The 19493-nt window shown below is 43.3% G+C and overlaps 1 protein-coding gene and 1 long non-coding RNA gene across 2 annotated transcripts; one reads left to right on the top strand and one right to left on the bottom strand.

Moving 5' to 3' along the window:
* The first annotated feature begins 4179 nt into the window (after nt 1–4179).
* On the top strand, nt 4180–13929 carry LOC122169985. The gene is made up of 2 exons (XR_006171692.1): nt 4180–4265; nt 11934–13929. It is a non-coding gene; the product is annotated as an uncharacterized LOC122169985 (long non-coding RNA).
* Nucleotides 9228–19362, bottom strand: LOC122169984 (ras-related protein Rab-39A). Its single transcript, XM_042836548.1, has 2 exons — nt 19040–19362; nt 9228–12410 (listed from the first exon to the last, which is right to left on the bottom strand). The coding sequence occupies exons 1-2, from the start codon at nt 19360–19362 to the stop codon at nt 11984–11986; spliced, it is 750 nt and encodes a 249-aa protein (XP_042692482.1). The 3' UTR covers nt 9228–11983.
* Nucleotides 19363–19493: the final 131 nt, after the last annotated feature.

The raw sequence follows: 19493 nt of genomic DNA, 5'->3' as shown, positions 1-19493 counted from the left end.
TAGACGTCGCCATGATCTCCCCCCGCGGGGCCTCCCCGCCGACGGCGGCTCCTCTCCCTGGGCTGGACTCGGCTCGGCTCTCCCCCGGCCGCCGCCGCTTTACATGGCCGCGGGCCGCCCGCCCGCCCGGCCCGACCCGCGGCGGCGGCAGTAGCAGCGGCCGCGGCTCCGGGTTCCCCTGCCCGGAGGCGAGACCGGCACCGTGCTCGGGGCGCTCGGCGGCGCGACCGGCTGGCTCCTCCGCACGCAGCCGCCCCTCAGAGCCTCATGGCGGCGTCCGCCCAGGAGGCGCTCGGCAGCAGCCCCGGCTCCATGGAAGGGGCCGGCCCACATGATGCGGCGCCGCCGAGCCGGCCCCGCCGCCGAGCGCGGAGGGAGGCCCGGGCGGGAGCTCCGCCTGCAGCGCCCCCTGGCGGCCGCCGCCGCCCCCCTCGAGCGCAGCCCGACCTGAAGGCGCTCGGTGGGGGTGGTCGCCTTTCTTCGTGAACGCTTTTAACTTCACGGTTTTTCTGTTCGATAAGATACGTGTGGTTTTAGGCACCTTCTGGGTGGGGTTTTTCAGCGTGTGGCTATAGAAGGCATCATTTTAGTTTTCTGTTTAAAAAGGTATCCTTCATCCAAAACGTGTCTTAAGGAAAGCATTTCAATTTTCCTCTGGCCTTGGGATTCCTGTCGTCTCAGCCCTGCCACCAGCACACCATGTGCAGCAGCACCCACCCACCGTGCACAGAGGCGGGTGCTTGGATGGTTGTAGCCCCGCTGAGCCAAAGTGCGGCTGATGTTGTTCCTCTCCACCTAGCAGAAGTTGGAAAGAGAACTGGACAGGCTTGAGAAGTCGACCTACAATGACGTCAACAAGGCCAAATGCGAAGTGCTGCACCTGGATTGGGGACATCCCAGTTAGGAGTACAGATTGGGAAAGTACTCATTGACAGCAGCTCTGTGGAGGACTTGGGGATCCTGGTGAACAAAAAGCTGCACATGATCCAGCAGTGTGTGCTCACAGCCTAGAAGGCCACCAGCATCCTGGGCTGCATCAGCAGAGGGTTGGCAGCAGGAGAGGGGGGGGACTGTCCTTCTCTACTCTGTCCTTGTGAGGCCCCATCTGGAATACTACTCCTGGGCCTTGGAGGACTCGGTACAGGAAAGATGTGGACCTGATGGATCGGGTCCAGAGGAGAGCCACAGAGATGAGCAGAGCGCTGGAGCACCTCTCCTGTGAAGCAAAGTTGAGGGATTTGGGTTTGTTTAGCTCGGAGAAGAGAAGGCTCCGGGGAGACCTCATTGCAGCCTTTCAGTACTTGAAGGGAGCTCATATGTGGGAGGAAGACTGACTTTTCGCACGGGAGGATAGCAATAGAATAAGAGGGAATGGCTTTAAACTAAAAAAAGGAGAGATTTAGGTTAACTGTCAGAAGAAATTCTTTACTCAAAGTATGGTGAGGCACTGACACAGGCTGACCAGAGAGCTGCGGGTGCCTCATCCCTGCAGGTGCTCAGTGCCAGGTTAGATGGGACCATGGGCAGCCTCAGCTGCTGGGCGGCAACCAGCCCATGGTGGGGGGTTGAACTGGATGGGCTTGAAGGTTTCTTCTAACCCAAACCATTCTGAGCATGTTCCAGTGTTTGACCACTCTCACAGTGGTCTTTTTTTCCTATTGCCCTGTCTGAACCTCCCCTGGTGCAGCTCTGTGCTCTCAGAAGCAGAACCCTACACCTCCCTCTGCTTCCCCAGCTCAGGGGGCTGCAGGGAGCATTGAGATCACCACTTGGCCTCCTCTTCTCCAGACTGGACACCTGACTGTCCTCAGCCTCTCCTCGCAGAACATGCCTCCAGCCCTGTTACCTGTTGTGTTACCCCCCTCTGGATGCATTCAAGCACCTTAACATCCTTTTCATATTGTGGAATCCAGTATCACACACAGTACTCAGGGTGAGGCCACACCAACACTAAATACAGCAGAAGAATCACCTCTTCTGACCAGCTGGCCATGTTATGTTTAATGACCCCCAAAAGGTGGTTTGCCCCTTAGCTGCCAGGGCACACTGCTGGCTTGTGCTGAGCTGCTGTCACCAGCACCCCCAGGTCCCTTCTGGCTGAGCTGCTCCCCAGCCACTCTGCTCCAGTCTGCCAGTGTCCAGTGTTATCCATCCTGGGTGCAGCACGCAGCACTTTACTTTGTTGAATTTTGTGCCGTTGCTGATTATCCAATGGCCCCAGTCTACCCAAATCCTTCTATAAGGCCTCTTGTCCCTCCTCCATTCCTTCATTTCTATCATTTTTTTCCTCAGCTACCAGGAGAAACACTGATGACTTTCTAATTGTCTATATGGAAGGGCAGTGGCATAATGAGAGACTCACAGCCACCACTGGGGTCAGTACACAGGGCAAGAAGTACCCTAGATACAGCCTTAGGCATCAAGCACTGGGCCTCTCTCCTGCCTTCTAACAACTACAGCTCTGTTCTCTAAGGGTTCTACCTCTCATGGGGAAATGGGGAGGATAGTGCTTTTGAGCCTTTTCTGGGGCATACAGTGGAGGATATGATTTGAAGATAAATTTGTACTGTAAGGCATAGAGACCCTAAGGCATTACCTCTATAGAAAAGCTATAAGAAAGCATTCAACAAATCTGTGCTCTCTGAAAATTTAGGTAATGTTGACTAAATAAGGCCTGCAGCCTTATTAAATTAATAAATAGCCTAATTAAGGCCTTCTCTTAACTGAGAAGTAACACAGAGGTACTGGAAAGTTTCTTATTTGACAAAATTTCCAGTTTCAGAATGTTTCAATTAGTCTTTAATTTTTTGTTCTTTGCTGTTATGTAGAATAAATGTAACTTTCATTAAAGTATATATGCAGTATTCATTGTATATATAAAGCATGCAATTATGCAATTGTATGTATCGTATACAATGAGATAATACAGATGGAAGTGTATTACACACTGTCCCTTGTGTACATATTCCACAGCAGTGCTGACATTATGAGGTCTCTGGCAAGATCAGTAGAATGTGTGCATTGTATGTGTGCGTCAGCCACAGTATGAGTGCTGCTTTACAGGTACCTATGTCTGTGAACCAGAGAAGCTGAGATACAGGCAGGTATTCCGTAGGCTGTGATATGGAGGCAGACATTTCTGGCCACTACTCCATGAACTGGTTTATCTTCTTTTCCTCAAGCTTTTTTTAAAATGAGACTGTTTCCGATTATGTGAGATTTGGTTTTCCTTTCAGTTTCTATCATTTCTCTTAATTTTTAAGTGCATGCTTGGTAATAATGCCACTATTTGGTGATGTTTTTTAACTATTTTGTAAAAGAAATTAAATCATTTACCCAGAAAAAAAAAAGAAACCCACAGAAATTTGCCAGAAATAGTACACCATAGAGAACTTCCTCTCGGTTCTCTTTGATGCAAAGCTTAGAGTACAAAACCACGATGCAAATCACTAGAATTTCATAACTGCTAATTTTGCTTAGACAGCGTTTGAGCTGAATGAATTTGGGATGTTCCATAGCATTAAGTTTTAAAGTGATTTATTCCATAATGGTACTTGTCTGTTATAAAATATACAAGGCCAAGATGTCCTTTATCATATTATTTACCCTTGTTTATTTATTTTTTAAAGCCATGTTTGTTTCTTTAAGGAGATCTTAGGTTGCCCAAGGAGGCTGTGGATGCCCCATCCCTGTAGGCATTCAGGGCCAGGCTGGATGTGGCTCTGGGCAGCCTGGTCTGGTGGTTGGTGATCCTGCACATAGCAGGGGGATTGAAACTAGATGATCATTGTGGTCCTTTTCAATCCAGGCCATTCTATGATAAGCTATGATATGATCTTTAAGCCTTTGCAGGGTGTCTAGATGGAAACAGAAAGCTCAGTGCTGTGACAGGGGCTGGGGCATGGGCAGGATCCTGCTATTCCTCTCCCACTTCCCTTTCCATCCACCACCCTGATGGATTTCTCCATGTTTGCACTTTTAATGCAAACTTACTTGCACAAAAATATAATGACATAACAGCAGTTAAGTACTTTCCGTGGTCTTGTTTGTTGCAGGCAACCTTAGAAGTCCTACAGCCACTGCAGTAACATTCATGCACTCAGCCTGGAAGGAGTGGTGATGAAAGTACAAGTACTGAGCATTGTACTCTGCCCTGATCCGCTCCGCTCCCATGCAGTAGCTGTGAGTGGTGCCAGCCTAGGAATAAAGAACATTTGAACAACACTCGAACAACTGATTTTGCACAACTTGATCAGCGACTGACGGTAGGAAAAAATTCTTTGTTCAGAGTGCAGTGAAGCACTGGCACAGCTGCCCAGAGAGTCTGTGAATACCCATCCCTGGAGGGGCTCAGTGCCAGGTAGGATGGGGATCTGGGCAGCCTGAGCTTGGGCAGGACAGCCCTGCCCATAGCAGGGGGCTGGGGACTGATCTTCAAGGTCTCCTCCAACTGCAGCCATTCTATTATTTTACGATAACTAAGAAGCTCTGAGACAAGAGGAGAACAGTACTTCTAACTGATATTAAAAATAATGATTATTTCATTTCACATGCCTTACATAAAGATAGATTCTTAAATTTTTTTATTATTTTTTTTTCCCTGAAGATCTGTACATTATTTTCTGGGAAATAAAGACATCTCTGAGCCTCATGGTTTTGCATCGTGGCATTTTAGTGCCACTTTGGGGCAGTTTGAAAGTAAAAAGTGTTACATAATCCTATCTCATTTGCTTTAATTCTACTGCAAATGGACTATTACTACATTCTGAGGTTAATGAAGATATTAGTTTATGATTAGTATATGGTGCTCCAATGGTCTACAGTTTTATATACTTTGCATGGATTGTAAAATACGGAGTGAATGACATTTAATCCAAGAGCTATTTGTGGGTTCAGAATGATTTGGTAGTGATAGCTCACTAAGATTTGGCTGATCAGTGAAATGAATAACCTGCATAATATCCTAGATGGCTTGGACTGAATTGAGCCCAGGGGCAAACCTGCTGACTCTGAGCTGCATCAGAGAGAAATACGCACTGCTATGCTCCCATCTAATTCCCTGAAACATATTTTCTTCTAATTTTCACTTAGTCTACAATGGAAATAAGCATTTGATGGGTGATTAGTCAGTTTTATTCTCCTCTCCACTCAAACTAGATCTACTCAGTAAGGATAATAGATCTTACATTCTTTCCTTCAGCAGGAAAGTGTCATTGATTGCTGCAGTGGACAGTCACAATCCTTAGCATGACCTATGCCATGGCAGTCTCTGAAGACAGCTCTTTTAAAGTGGTGAGGACAGACAGACAACTGCACCCACAGCTGAAAAAAAGAAGTACCATCACATGGAATTTCCTCTGTGTTTTTACTTTAACAACAAAGGAAACACTTTTATTTCTGGTGTTTACTATTTGGGCTTTCAATGTCGCCTTTCAGCTGATTACAGTAGTGTTCTGGAAAAATTGCCTGCCTTGTGGGAGTTGAGATGACTTAACATTGTTTAAGATCTCGGTATCATCTCAGCACCACCACAATCACCCATCCTGTGCATTTCTCAGTGAACCATTCATTCTTATGCTGACATTGTCCTTTAGATTAAATAACTCTGTCACTGATGTTCGTTGTTCTCTGATACACTGTTAGACAACAGTTCCTTCACATCTTACTCAGTGGAAACCTTTGTGCTTTCTGTTGTGAGTCCCAGCGAGGACCAGGTGGAGTGCTGCAGAGCAGCTGTCTGCAGAACCTGTGGGAGGGCTTTGCCGAGGAAGAGATGGGGAGAAGCACACAGTGTGCACTAGACAAAATGTGGCCATTGCTCCACGCCCAGGCACAGAGCTGCAGAGCACTGCTGCAGAGAATTACAGCTGGTCTACTTTTTCCTCTCCTATCCTTTTATTGGATTGGATGCTATCCAACACTTTACTGTTTATGCTCAGTGTACTCAGGGAGTTAGAATTTGTGAAGCGTGGTGGTACATAAGAGGGTATAATATGAAAAGTTGCTATTTCATATGGTGCTTTTCTGACACTTGCTTACATATTGAACTCTGTTTCAGCACTCAGTGAGCTCTGTCTGTCCTTGGTTTTAAAGATTCTCTGGGAAGCAGACACTGTTTCCACTGAGAAATGGCTAGAGAAATAAATGGAGTTGCTATTTCAGTAGTCCAACTAACTGGAACAGAGATTTGTGGCTTCTGAGCTTCTGCCTTGATGTTAACGAGCAAGTTTCATTGTGTTTAACATTGACCAGACATAAGGGAAATTACAGAAATGATCTGCATGGAGGAGGCTTTTTTTTTTTCTTCCCTGAATAATAAACAGTAATTATTTTCAAATAGGAAATCAATGTAAAATGTGACTAAGTAGCTGAACTATGTGATAGGACAAAGGGAAATGGTTTCAAACTTAAAGAGTGAAGATTTAGGTTGGATACAAGGAAAAAGTCTTCCATGGTGAAGGTGGTGAGGCACTGGAACAGGTGGCCCAGAGTGGTGGAGAGTGCCTGTTCCCTGGACACACTTTCAAGGCTCTGAGCACCTGATTGCGCTACAGATGCCCCTGTTCACTGCGGGGGAGAAGGACTAGATGGCCTTTAAAAGTCCCTTGCAACTCTGAGGATTCCATGATTCTGTTTGCTTGGCATTGAAAACCAGAACTGAGAGCCCTTACAAGTGCAGCAGTACTCACTAAAGTACTTACCTCAGTACTTTAAAAATCGTAGTTGTTGTTCTTGCCCTATTGACTGTCCTGCCTTAGAGCCAAATACAACTTCTGGTGTTCTTTCCTGTAAAGAAGACCTGCAGGGGAATGGGAAGAAGTCTGCCAGGTGGGTGCAGTGTCTCACTGACTGGCACCCAGCCACTCCCAGTGTCTGACTGGTCCCAGGGGAGCAGTAGATTGCTGGATTTCCTGTTCCAGTGGCTGCTTGTAGGAGCAACAGCTCCAAGGAGAAGAGTTGCTGAGAGGAGCTCTGTGAGTACAGACAGCTCTTCCACATTGCTGCTTAGAAAATTATTTTTGAGATCTCAGAATCAATGTAGTTTTCTTTACACATAGGCTGCATTCCCAGCAATTAAGTATTGTGCAAAGCAGATTGTCTCCAGAAACCTGTACAACCTCATAGTCTTGATGTTACACTGTGTTGGCATGTCTTCAGTCACATTACTTTCATAAGATCTGCACATACTCTGGAACATGATAAACAGTTCTGCCATGCTCAGAAGTAAAATCCAGCTTTTCCACACCCGTATTTGCTTCACAGAGGAGAAAATACTGCTGAGTGAAATGACATCATAGGTAGAGGGATGGTTTACAAACGAAAGCCTCAAGCAACTTGTCACTAAACCCAGGCCTTGAATTACTGCTGGAAATGGGCTGGGATGTAAATATACATGCATCCATATTCATTTTTCTCTCTGAGTTCAGAAAGATGATTTTTTTTTTTTTATCAAGTCCTTCCAGTTTTAATTCCATTCAATGATATTATTATTAATCTTAAGAAATGTAGAGCTTTTGGAACGGGTCCAGAGGAGGGCCACCAAGGTGATCAGAGGGCTGGAGCTCCTCTCCTGTGAGGAAAGGTTGAGGGAACTGGGCCTTGTTTAACTTGGAGAAGAGAAGGCTCCAGGGAGACCTCATTGTGGCCTTCCAGCACTTGAAGGGAGCTTATAAACAGAAGGGGAACGGCTGTTTATGAGGGTGGACAGTGATAGGAAAAGGGAGAATGGTCTTAAGCTGAGACAGGGGAGGTTTAGGTTAGATATTAGGAGGAAGTTTTTCACTCAGAGGGTGGTGACGCACTGGAACAGGTTGCCCAAGGAGTCTGTGGATGCCCCATCCCTGGAGGCATTCAAGGCCAGGCTGGATGTGGCTCTGGGCAGCCTGGTCTGCTGGTTGGCGACCCTGCACATAGCAGGGAGTTGAATTTAATGATCACTGAGGTCCTTTTCAACCCAGGCCATTCTGTGATTCTATGATTCTATGAAATACATTGTAAATAGTGCTGCATACAGCTAAAATTTGCAAAGTATTATTAGAAATGATAGAGTTGTATATTTTACAGATTCCTCTTGTGGAGTTATAATTCCAATAACTTATATAAAAGATTGTCTTTGGACTCTGAGAAATGAGCAGTGCAAACACTAGCTATAGACAATTGTGGTTTGATGCGTGATTATTTCTTAAACAGCCCAGCACATTTGTGGTTGGCAGTCCACCCCCTTCCATCCCCATGCAGAGAACCTCAGCCCTCCTTTATTTTCAGTGTGAAAAGAGGCTTCTGAGGTGGCTGTGCCAGGGTGAAAAGCAAGGCTGGAGACTTGGAGGAGCTGATGTTGCTTGCTTGGGTCTATAGCTAGGGGAAAATTGCTTCCCCAGATGTTAGTTAAGTAAAGAGAGAGCAAGGAAGCATGTACAGTGAGGGAGCTGAAACGCTGGGACTGAAGTGCCTGTGAGCATTGTGGATCCACACATCTTTGCTCTAAGACAAGCAGTTTGGGTACCACGCGCAGGTTGGCTGTAGCACAGGGGGTCTCAGCACAGCAACTCTGTGTACTTGGCTGCTCCATCAAGCCTCTGCTCTTTTCTATGAGCACAAGGGAAGCCACCAGGAATTTAATCATATACAGTAGGCTTGAATCAGTAGGTAAATTCCATCGTGAAGGCATAAATGAACACTATGAATGCAAGTTACTTCTAAATGTTTTTCCTTACCTTTAAAGGGTTGACTCTTAAAGTGTGTAGCTATTCTATGTTTTCTACACAGGACAGAATTATAAGCAAGCTAAAATATCAGAAGAATTCATGTGTAAAGTATTTAAATGAGCAGAGGAAGACTTCTTCTTCATCAAACTTAAAGCAATGAAGCTAAACATTTGAGAAGATAAAAATAGTATATCTATTCATCTGCTGGGTCTGTGAATCCACAAACAAATTCCTATTTTAAGAGGCTTTGCCTTTTCCAAGCTAGATTTACCAAACTTCAGTTTGTAAAAAGGTTTTGTTGTTGTTTTGTTTGGTTGCCAAAAGAGATTTCTTTAATTTCTGGAAATTTCATTCTGGTACTAATGGGAAGCATCATATTGTTCCTTCCTTGAGGGAAAAAATAAATAAATGCACTGAACTATAATCTCTTCTACAGCGTATTCAAGCAGTTACTTACATAGTTATTGCAAAGCCTATGAATGCAAAAGGACATATTTCAGCAAGTAACCTGTTTATCAGACATTTTCATTAAGTGCAAGTGTGTAGTGAGAAGGTGCAGTATTGGTTTAATACATCATCAAGATAGACAACATTTGAATGTACATGTTAATCCACATTTTTAGGAATTACAAATAAGACCACTATGTGCACAGTACTTTAAAAAGCAGTGAATTTCTTTTCTCGTTGCACTGGCAATGCCAGCACCTTACACAGTTGAATCTGGTTAAAATTCCACTCCCACTGCAATAAATGTGATACTAGAGGTACAACATTCACAGCTGACATCATTAAGGCTCTGTTCTGATGACTGTTTATTTCTCTGTGCATACTTCCTCTCCCCTCACCCCTTCTCCCTATTCCTTCCCTGCCAGCCCCACATATGCAGATTTTTTTTGACATTGAATGAAAAGCTCAGAGTATTCAGGAAGAAAAGTTTAAAGTAAAGATTTTAACTTGAAAGTAACGTGAAATGTAGATTTGTAACAACAGCAATACCTGGTAGTTATATAGCTGTTTTCATCTCTGATTATTTTTGGTACGGCAGAAAAAAGCAGAATCCACATCCCATGGTGCTAAACACTCCACAACAGATATCACACACGGAAAAGAGCCCAGACCAGAGATCACACAATCAGATTGGGTCTCAAAGGTCCTTGCGAATGCCAGGAAGAACGATTATCTCAATTTTTGAGATACACATGAGGCACAGAAAATGCAAACGCCTTGCTCAGAAACACACAGTGACCCAGAAGTAGGCTTTGAGTCTATTGACTCCTAAGCCTCTGATTTATTCACTGGTCCGTTCTATATTCTTAAGCAGCCAAGAAATCTTTTGAGATATACAACATGGGTCTGGTACAATAGGGTAATCAGTATCAAATGCACACAACCTGATTCTTCACTCGCTTTTGGCATCTGTAGTCATTTACATTTACTTAAAGAGTGCCTGAACCGCCCTCAAACGAAAATGGAACTGCTGTAAATGACTAAAAAGTGTACTTTAATAGAGAATCAGACTCACAGCAATTGCTCTGTGGCATGATGTGACTAGAATTAGCTAACTGTTTTAATTGCTCATGAATTAAGGCTGATCCCTGTTTATATTAAGGCCTCTGTACCCTTCTATGACAGTATAACTGGGCCTCAGTGCAAGTAAGACTCAGGCTATTGAAGAATTAACCTTTCAGTTCCTTTTGAAGTCAATAATTTTAGTGGCCCTGAATGAATAAATTAACTGGAATCAAACAATTTGCATTACTATTTACAAAAGGATTGCTAAAAGACTTCAAGTAATCTGAAGGAAAACTGATTCTATGTTTGTTGAAGAAAAAATTAAGATTAGATAAACTTGTTCTGGTGTCAAAAACAGAGAACTGTAGCCTGATATATCTTCATATGAAGATAACTGACTTAATATTCAGAGGTTATGAGTATGCCCAGATAAACTGTGGATGCTTATCAACTCTGGAGATCAAGTCATCTTATTATAGCACTAGAGATAAAAAAAACACATAGACTTATTTGGTATTTAAGTGCTACACATATAGGGCATAGTTTGTGTAAAGCTACTGTAAGTTATATTCAGAGAAGTAGTAGGAAGATGACCTCAAGCTCAGCAAAATGCTACACGACCACAGATTTTTCCTATTATTATTGTTATTAAAAGCTACTGTGTGTTGCTCTCTTAGAATAGTGCTTCTCCAGCTTTCTGTTTGTAGCCAAGTATTAACTCAGAAATCCTTTCCTCTTCAAACACTCTAACAATTTTGGCTTTAAAACTTTTATTTACATTTACTGGCTGAGACCAAACTAATCCTTACTCTGCTAAAATTCAGACCCTGGAACCCCACGGGTTGCAGCACTTTAACATTTATTTTTACTTCTAGATAGAAGTAGTTCTATTTTTTAAAGCTAATATGGAACTTACTTGTGTAAATTAACATAATTCTTTAGGTATCGGTGTGGCTATGATCATCATCCAGCTGAGGACTTGGCTTCCAAAATGGAACTCAAGTAGTTGGGTAACCTGTTCTGTACAGGACTCAAAAAGCAGCTGGATTGCATGTGAACAATGAAACGTTTAGTTTCATTGGAAATTCAGAAAATATTCAATAGTAAATTTCATTGTTAAATTTCATTGCTTCTATTCCCCTTTTCGATATACAAATAAATCACCTTTTCTAAAACATTCTTTTTCTTTAGTAAGGCTTGTATTCATAGTCATATCAAAAGTCATATCCATGCTATTGGAACATTCTTTCAACTTGCTTTATTTAGTTATTGTTCTTATGAAATTCTACAATGCACTAAACTTTAATGTTGATAAGCAATGTTGCACTTGAGTAAAGAATTGCATTAAAAAAGTATAAGGTGTGATATTTTCCTGTTCAAAACTAAGGCAGAATGAATGAAAGTAAAAAGCTCGTCTCATCCTCACCTAGCAAGGCTTGTTTTTAAACTGTACTCAAAATACAGAGCCCAAGAGAGGATGTTGTCTTAATGATTATTGCCCTTTCGATGTGTCTCGCTATAGGATTAATGTTTCCTTTAGCAATATATAATTTCTTTTCCTGAAGACCACACAGTAATTGTACTCTCTAAAAGAAAAAAAATTTTAAATTCTATGAAGTTATGAATTAGATGGAAGGATACAAAAGCAAGTTACCATTCTGTGATTCAGCTATGTCATGATCTAATATTGTTTCAGAATTATTATTCTGGCTTTAGGTTGGCGTCATCTTCTGAACACCTGATGTGCTCTTTGGCATGCTACAAACTCAGCAGATGCACTGTCTTCTGGGCTTTACAGCTTCCTCTGATGAATGTACAACATTTGGAACAAAGCCACTCTTAACACCTTCCCATCCATCTTGTATTGTGATTTCTCCTTTTTTTACAAGTTCATAGATGTCTCGTGTCAGAATTGTAAAGGACTCTTCGACATTTGTGGCATCTTTTGCTGAGGTTTCTATGTATTTCATACCACAGTCAGATGACAGTTTTTCTGCTTCTTCTCTTGTAACCTCACGCTGTGACACTAAGTCACATTTATGTCCAACTAACAGAAATACAATCTGAAAGGGCTGCACGTGCATTTTTGCTTCTTCCAGCCAGTCTTTCACATGTTCAAAAGATCGTCGATTGGTGATGTCGAAGACCAGCAAGCCGCCGACAGAATTGCGATAGTAAGATCGTGTTATTGATCTGCAGAGAAAAGAACAAGGAACAGAAGAGGGAAATTAAAATACATCTTCACTTCATTTGGAAACAGGATACTTTTCCACTGGGCAGTTTTGTTAAATCTACTGTAAGTTTATGAAATATCTTTGCTGTTTTTGAAATTGATTGGAATTTATTAACTTTTCCATACTTAAATGCTCATTTTTCATTTTTTCTTATATGCAAGTCACTTTCTAAACATTCTTGAAGTCAGCATTTTGGGTGCCAATTTTGAATGCTGAGTATTCTGAAAACACTCTTTGTTAGCAAAGTGTTGCACGTGTTCACAAAATAATACTTACATATATTTTGTCAAATGCTTGTTAGCTTTAACCTCCGACTCATCCAGTTTCACACAAACATTCATTTATCTTCGTTCTAATCGGTTATTTCAAAATAAAATATTTAGGCTAATGTCCACAAACCTGAATCCTTTTGTATTCCTTATGGACAAATTGTTTGACCACAAGAACTGTACAGGTAATCCCTGTTATTTGTGCTTGCAGCGGTCATCAGGTAACATATTAAGAAAGGAAATTCCCCAGCAGCACTACACAAAATTGGCTGAGCTGGGCACAAACTTTTTACAGCATGGACAAAACAAATTCTGCTTCCAGCAGATCTTTCATGTGAAGGTTGAAAAGCTCTTCATTAATTGCATTTACTCTTTTTTTGGCAGGAAACTCCCAAGAATAGTGATGTTTTCTACTTTTCAGCTCACTCTGTTCCAGACCATTCACTAGAATTAATTTTGGAAGGAGATCCTTTCTCTGAAAAGATTTTGAATATGTTCTAGAAGGGAAAAAAAAAAAAAAAAAAAAAAAAAGATTTTAGGTGTCTAATCACCTTAGGAAAAGGTGAGAAGAGACATTTTAAAGAACATGATTGGCTACCTAGGACTGGACGCAAACATTAGTTACAATAACATACAGCAAGGTGTATGTGTACGTTTTTCCAACTGAAATGGGACAGAAAATCTATATGGACAGTCATTTTTGAAATAATAATATATTCAAGAATGAACCATTTTATCATATGATTACGGAGAGAGTGCAGCTCCAGAACATTTTGAATTGGGATTAACTCTACACAACAAATATCTTCCATTAAAGGAGCTCCCTCTGATTTTCAGTTAATCACATCTCATGCAGCGTTTTCTAACAGTTTGAACACTGAAGTATAATTAAGAGCAGTAGTCACATTACAGATAGGTAAGTGCACAGATAAGGCTTAGATTTCTCGACATAACTTCATTTAGTCACAGCAAACTGCATTTGAAATTGTTTTATTTAGGTAATAGGGAGGGTTTGTTTTCCAAATATTTCAGAAAGATCTTTTCTGCATTCCCAGCAACAGTCCATGGAGCAGGTCTGCAAAGAGTCTGAATGTGAACACAACACGAGCTTACCCTCAGATTGATTCCAACAGCCTGGATATGAAAAGTGACCATAAATAAAAGGTGTTGTATTTTGTGAAGTATTGAATAAAGATACCACAAAGATCAGTTTCAGGTTTTCTTAATTGTTTTTTGTTGGTGGGTTTGGGTTTTTTTTTTTTTTTTTTTTTTTTTTGGCAGTAGAGAAGTTGCAAACATAGATGAGTAAATCCAAATAACTCAGGTGATTTTAGAGAAAAAATGCATGACAAAAATGGGATCTGGTTTGGAACAGTGGAAAGCAGCCTAACCAATTTTAAAGAAAAATATAACATGGTATAACATTTATGCTATAGAAATGTATGAGCAGTTGAAGTAAAATTAGTAAGTGAAGTAAAAAAAAACCTGAAAAAGCAACGCATTATCTACTGAGCATTTTAATGTGGAGTTATGTTGTATCACGTGTTGCTGTGTTGATGTGTTTTAAAAAGGTATTCCTCAGCAAACTTTATCTGATGACTGAAAGAAAAACCCTCAAAACGAGGCACTTTTCTCCTACAGCATAAGCACCATCTCAGTGATCATAAAGACCAGGAAACAAGGATTTCTGACTTGGCTACAACACTGCAGACTGGAAAAGAGAAAACTTGATGGAGATGTGACAGAGGTATACAAAATCATGAGTGCCCCAGACAGAGCAGATAAATATCCACAGTTAAGGCTTCAAGTACAAAAGCCCAGGGTTGCCAAATGTAGCTAAGAGTTAGATTTGAAAGAAATAAACAAACAGAAAAAAGGGCTCTCCAAGCAACAGCTGGTGGGCTTGTAGAACTGCTTGGGAAAGATGTTATGAATGCAAAAAGGCTATCTGTATTCCACAGCAGACTGAACAAGCACTGAACGAGAGGCTGATGGGGTTTAGTAAATAGACAAACTGCATCACTCAGGAAATCCCTCAAATTGAGTACAGTCTAGCAGAGCACTTCGGAGAATTCAAAGACTCTATCGGAAACAAGGTACCAAGCACAGACCTTAGACAAAACCAGACTCTGTTCTTTCACAATCAGAGAATCCACTGACATCATTATACTCTTTGGTAAATGCTGAAAGATCAGATTCTAAAAGCAAGCTGAAGTTTTTAACTCCATTACTTGTCATTTTCTTAGAAGAATAAACCTCATGGTGCTTCAGGATCTCCAGGTCCTCCAAGTTCTTCAGGTCAGGATGAGGAGCTGGTGACAAGTGAAGTTTGATGTTACCCAGCTTACACATAAAGGATGTTCAAATTTCCATTGCTCCAGTTATTTCCATGACGATCCTAAATTATTCTAGAAATAACCTCTTCCCATGTACAGAACATTTTGATTCAGCTACTTACACATCTTAAAACTAGCATTGTGAAGGGAATGTGTTACTGGCAGCACCATAATTCATTTTCTGTGGGAAGGGAGGGAGAGGAGAGTATTTCCTTTAGCAGAGTGAAAGCCTTCAGCTAGGGACAGGGTGGGATCAGGGTGAAAAAGTAATGCTGAAACAGCAGCCTTCCTTCTAAAATGGGGAAGATGGCAACGGTGTAAGTAAGGATGGCCCTTACTGCAGACCCTTCAGAGGAGATGCTGGCTGGAAGTGGGAAGCAGAACTAGCTGTGTATTAGGAACCTGGCAGATCTGCCTGTGACTTTGACTGAAGGTAGACTGAACCCTTCAGCCCAGCTCTGCATCTGTCTTTATTCACGTGTCTTATCTTTCTGCCTAAAGCTCTTTGTTTTTCTTCTGCTGTTTGAGCTTGCCACTGCTGCCTTTTCTCCCTGCTTCTCTGTCATGGGAGACTCTGAACCCTCCCTTCTCAAGGCCGTAGTTAATGGATGTGCCCAAACCAGCCTGTCTGTGTGTGCCTTTGTCAGAGGAGCAAGCTGATATTGTTTCAGGAGGGAGCCTGCCTTCTTCCTGTGCACTAAGTGAAGGGAAGCAGCTTTCCTGCTCCGTAGAGCTGAATGGGGATTTGTGTGGCTGCACACTCCTTGCATCGCATCGGCCTGTTCATGATGGGTGTGTGCTACAGTGCATGTTAAATGCCTAACTAATTGTATCATCTTTATCTGATAGGTACAAAAATCAATACAAGCATTACTGAAAAGGCAATTCTTGTTTTCTCCCCTCCTTGTACATAACATACAGGTTACAAAGTCCCTTGTAACTCGGAACAGTGCTCCCATGCCATTGTTAAATATGGATGGCCACCGAGTAATTTTGTTTCTGAAAATCAATTAGAAGATGCATTAATCACATCAGCCTATGACTTTAGGATGACTTTAATTCAGTCACAGTGTTTCTTCTCATTATGATCCTACTGATCTTTACCAGATGAACCAAACTTCTTCTAAAAGCTTTATCTAATTTTGAATTACTTTTGTTCCAGGACTAAAGACTACACTGCAATGGTAGTAAGTTTGAAAATACATGTAGCTTCCTCAGGAAGAAGAAAAAGAATAATTTTATTTTCAAGGAATGTATTAGAAACAGAATGTTTCTAGTTAATATAATGGTATACTAAAAAGTGAGTTAATTTAACTGAAGAATGCCCATAGTAGTATGTCTCCAATTTCCTGAAATAAACTCTCAATCTTTGCAGCACTGCCTTGTAAACTCAGTTCCATTATTTAAATTAACTGTGTTGCATTTAAATACAGGAAAAAAAAAACAAACAAATCACAGCAAAGCAGATGTGACACACATTGACCAAAGCAGTGGGCTGCTCTAAATAACAGCTAACCTCCCTCAAAAGAACCTTAAGAAGAACCGGGTGAATCCCTGATTTACCTTCGTCTCCCTTACAGACCCGAGGACCAACCATGTCTGCAGGTGCTTTGCAGTAAACTGTTGGAGGCACTGATCATCTTGTCTGTATGGCAGCTGGCACAATGGGAGCTTCTGTTTAGTGATGCCTCACTGCTATCAAAGTATATGCCATAAGTAACTGCACTGGCAGAGCAATATAGGAAAACTGTCCAACACCAGCATTTGCAGTTTGCTTACCCTTCTTTTGGAAGCATTAAGAATTACTGCATGTGATCAGTAATGCAAACAATGTGTGTTAAGGATTATTTCTAAGAATATGCATGAAATCCAGTTCAAATACGGTGGGATCAGTTAACTAGATGCAGGTAAGAACTTTTCCAAAAGAATTTCCCCAAGAAAATAAGTGTTGTATTTCAGGAGGGTGTGATGGCAGGTGTGTCCCCCCTCACTTGTCTCTGGGTGTCCCGATGTCCCAAGAGGTGGGCATTGTTACACAGCCAGCTTTTTGCACTGCACACAGGGAATTCCCCAGGGGCTTTTCAGACAGGTTTTGCCCCCATCTGAAGTACCAGCACAAGTGAACCAGAGCAGAACTGGGAATCTGAACTGCAGGCTGCTTCGCATTCCACAGAATTAGGTTACTTCTCAGAATAATTAGTTCTTCCCCAAGACAATCCTTGCTTGTGATCTGCACTCTTCTCCATCAGCAGAGAACAGAATATGCAAGTTTTTAACCTGTAGTGTATAATTTAGTAAAATATTTATAGTTTTCTTGAGCAAGCATAAGACAGACTTCACAATAAATGCTATGGCATTTGCTACAACAACTGACAAGAAGCTCCTAGCAGAAAAACAAACACAGATGTTTAAAACTGCTCCCTCCAGTTTGTAACTGCTAGGTATTAAAAAAACACAGATGTACACCAGAGGTAGATGTTAAAGCAGCTGAGTGCATGACTCATCACTGCATATCCCCCGAGCATTCACAGTGGCTATCATCTGAGTTAAAATGTATGCTAAACCCCATATTGGCATTCTTTTCAGCCAAGTGCCTTGTCATTGGCCGTCCCGGCTATTTGTCAGCAAATTCAAAATGAAGAGATTACACTTCCTTAGTCACTTGTTTACAAGTATTTCACGTTCTTTGCTGGAAAGCACTGAGGATGAAAAATGCTAAGAGCTTGCCATGATCACCGTCATTTCTTTACTGACCCTTCAGAGTCCTGCCTGCTCAGAGACATGTAAGCCTGTGACTCATGCCTGCCTGAGAAAGTTTTTTTGTTTCACTGTAGTGCTTGAACAAAAGGGTTTGCATTCCCTGGCAAGAGGCTGAAATCCCACCTCCACCGGAGTGCCAGCATCTGCACAACTGTTGCAGAGGAAGACAGAGAACAGAAAGGGCTCTGTTCTCATCAGTGAGAGACCCGTTCCAATCCTATTGCTAAACCCCATAACAAGAGTGTGGGTTAAGCATGTATCAGGATAGTTGGACTATCTTCTAGCTTGAATTCACATCTACTGAACCCTAGATCCAAACTAAAACCCATGTAAAAATTACTGCCTGTTTTTGACAGAGAGGAGAAAAAAAAAAAAAAAAGGATTTGGCTCTCAGTGTAGCATTTCAGCTACAATGAAAATGACCAGAGCATCAGTGAAGGCTTCTAGCAGCCATCTGTGCCAGGCAGGTACAGAAGGCAGAAGAAACCCTGGGAGGGGACTGTGCCTTGCTGCCCCGTGGCTTTGGCAGTGCCAGGGCTGCACTGGTGCTCACAGTGCTGCGGTGCTGCAGAAGAAGCAAAGCAGGAAGGTGGCCTGGCCTCTCCAGTTTGCATGGGAAGGAGCAGAAATGCAGTAGGGAGGGCGAGTTCTGATGACAACGTAAGAAATGGAGAGGAAAGTGGGGATCACTAGCTGGAAGAAGGAAAAGATTCTGGGGAGGGTTTGCTGTGCTAGGTTCAGGACTTTAGGGCAAATCTAGTAGAGTGAACTGTGAGGGAAAGAACAGCTGAGAAGGGGAAGGTTGCAGAAGGAGGAAGCTAAGAGGGGAATCAATGGGCAGTAGGATGAGAGCAATGGTAAGCAATAGGGTGAGGGTAGAAGTAGGTGGTGGGGTGAAAACGATGGTGGACAGTGTCGTGAAAGTGACAGTGGGCAGTGGAGTGGGAGTGACAGTGGGCAATGGGGTGAAGGTGATGGTGGGCACTGGGTGAGAATGACGGTTTGCAGTGGGATGGGAGTGACGGGCAACAGGGTGGGGACACAGGAGGGCGGCAGACAGGGATCTTTGGGGTACAGCAGCCGAGAGGCGGGGAGTGAAACGGGCCGGGGGAACGGCAATGCATCCGGAGCAGTGTGGAGGGACGGGAGCACGGCGCCGGGGCCAGGGGCTGCGGCGCTGGGCGCGCCGGAGGCCGGCGGCCGGCGACGGCGGGATACCCTACCTGAAGCGCTCCTGCCCCGCCGTATCCCAGAGCTGCAGCTTGATCCTCTTGCCAGGCTCGATCTCCACCAGCCGAGAGAAGAAGTCTACCCCCACGGTGGGGTCGGAGTGCAGTGGCCCGGGGAAGCGGCCCTCGGTGAAGCGGTGCAGGAGGCACGACTTGCCCACGGTGGAGTCGCCCAGCACGATCAGCCGGAACTGGTAGATCCAAATCGCCGCGTCCATGGCGGCCCCGGCCTCGCCCGGCTTGGCCTCGGGCTTCTCGCGGGGGCTCCTCCGCGGCCGGTGCCTGCACCGCGCTCCGATCGCCCCAACGCCCGGCATGGGCGCGGCGGAGGGCGCGCGGGGCCCGGCCGAGGGCAGGCGGAAGGACCGGGGGAGTTCCGAGACGCGCGGGCGGAGGCCGCGTCCCCCCGCCCCGCTCCCGGGGCTCCCGACGGCCGCCCGCGCTCGGC

Source organism: Centrocercus urophasianus, unplaced genomic scaffold (genome assembly GCF_019232065.1).
Source record: "Centrocercus urophasianus isolate 14NV4802_14NV808 unplaced genomic scaffold, USGS_Curo_1.0 seq_618, whole genome shotgun sequence".
NCBI classification, from domain to species: Eukaryota; Metazoa; Chordata; class Aves; order Galliformes; family Phasianidae; genus Centrocercus; species Centrocercus urophasianus.
The sequence above is the reverse complement of the archived record's forward strand: the minus strand, read 5'-3'. Positions and strand labels throughout refer to the sequence as shown.

Coding starts and splice junctions, on each gene's coding strand:
- LOC122169984 (XM_042836548.1), bottom strand. CDS start 19,362: ATGCCGGGCGTTGGGGCGATCGGAGCGCGGTGCAGGCACCGGCCGCGG. Junction 12,411..19,039: donor GCGGGGCAGGAGCGCTTCAG/GTAGGGTATCCC, acceptor TTTTCTCTGCAG/ATCAATAACACGATCTTACT.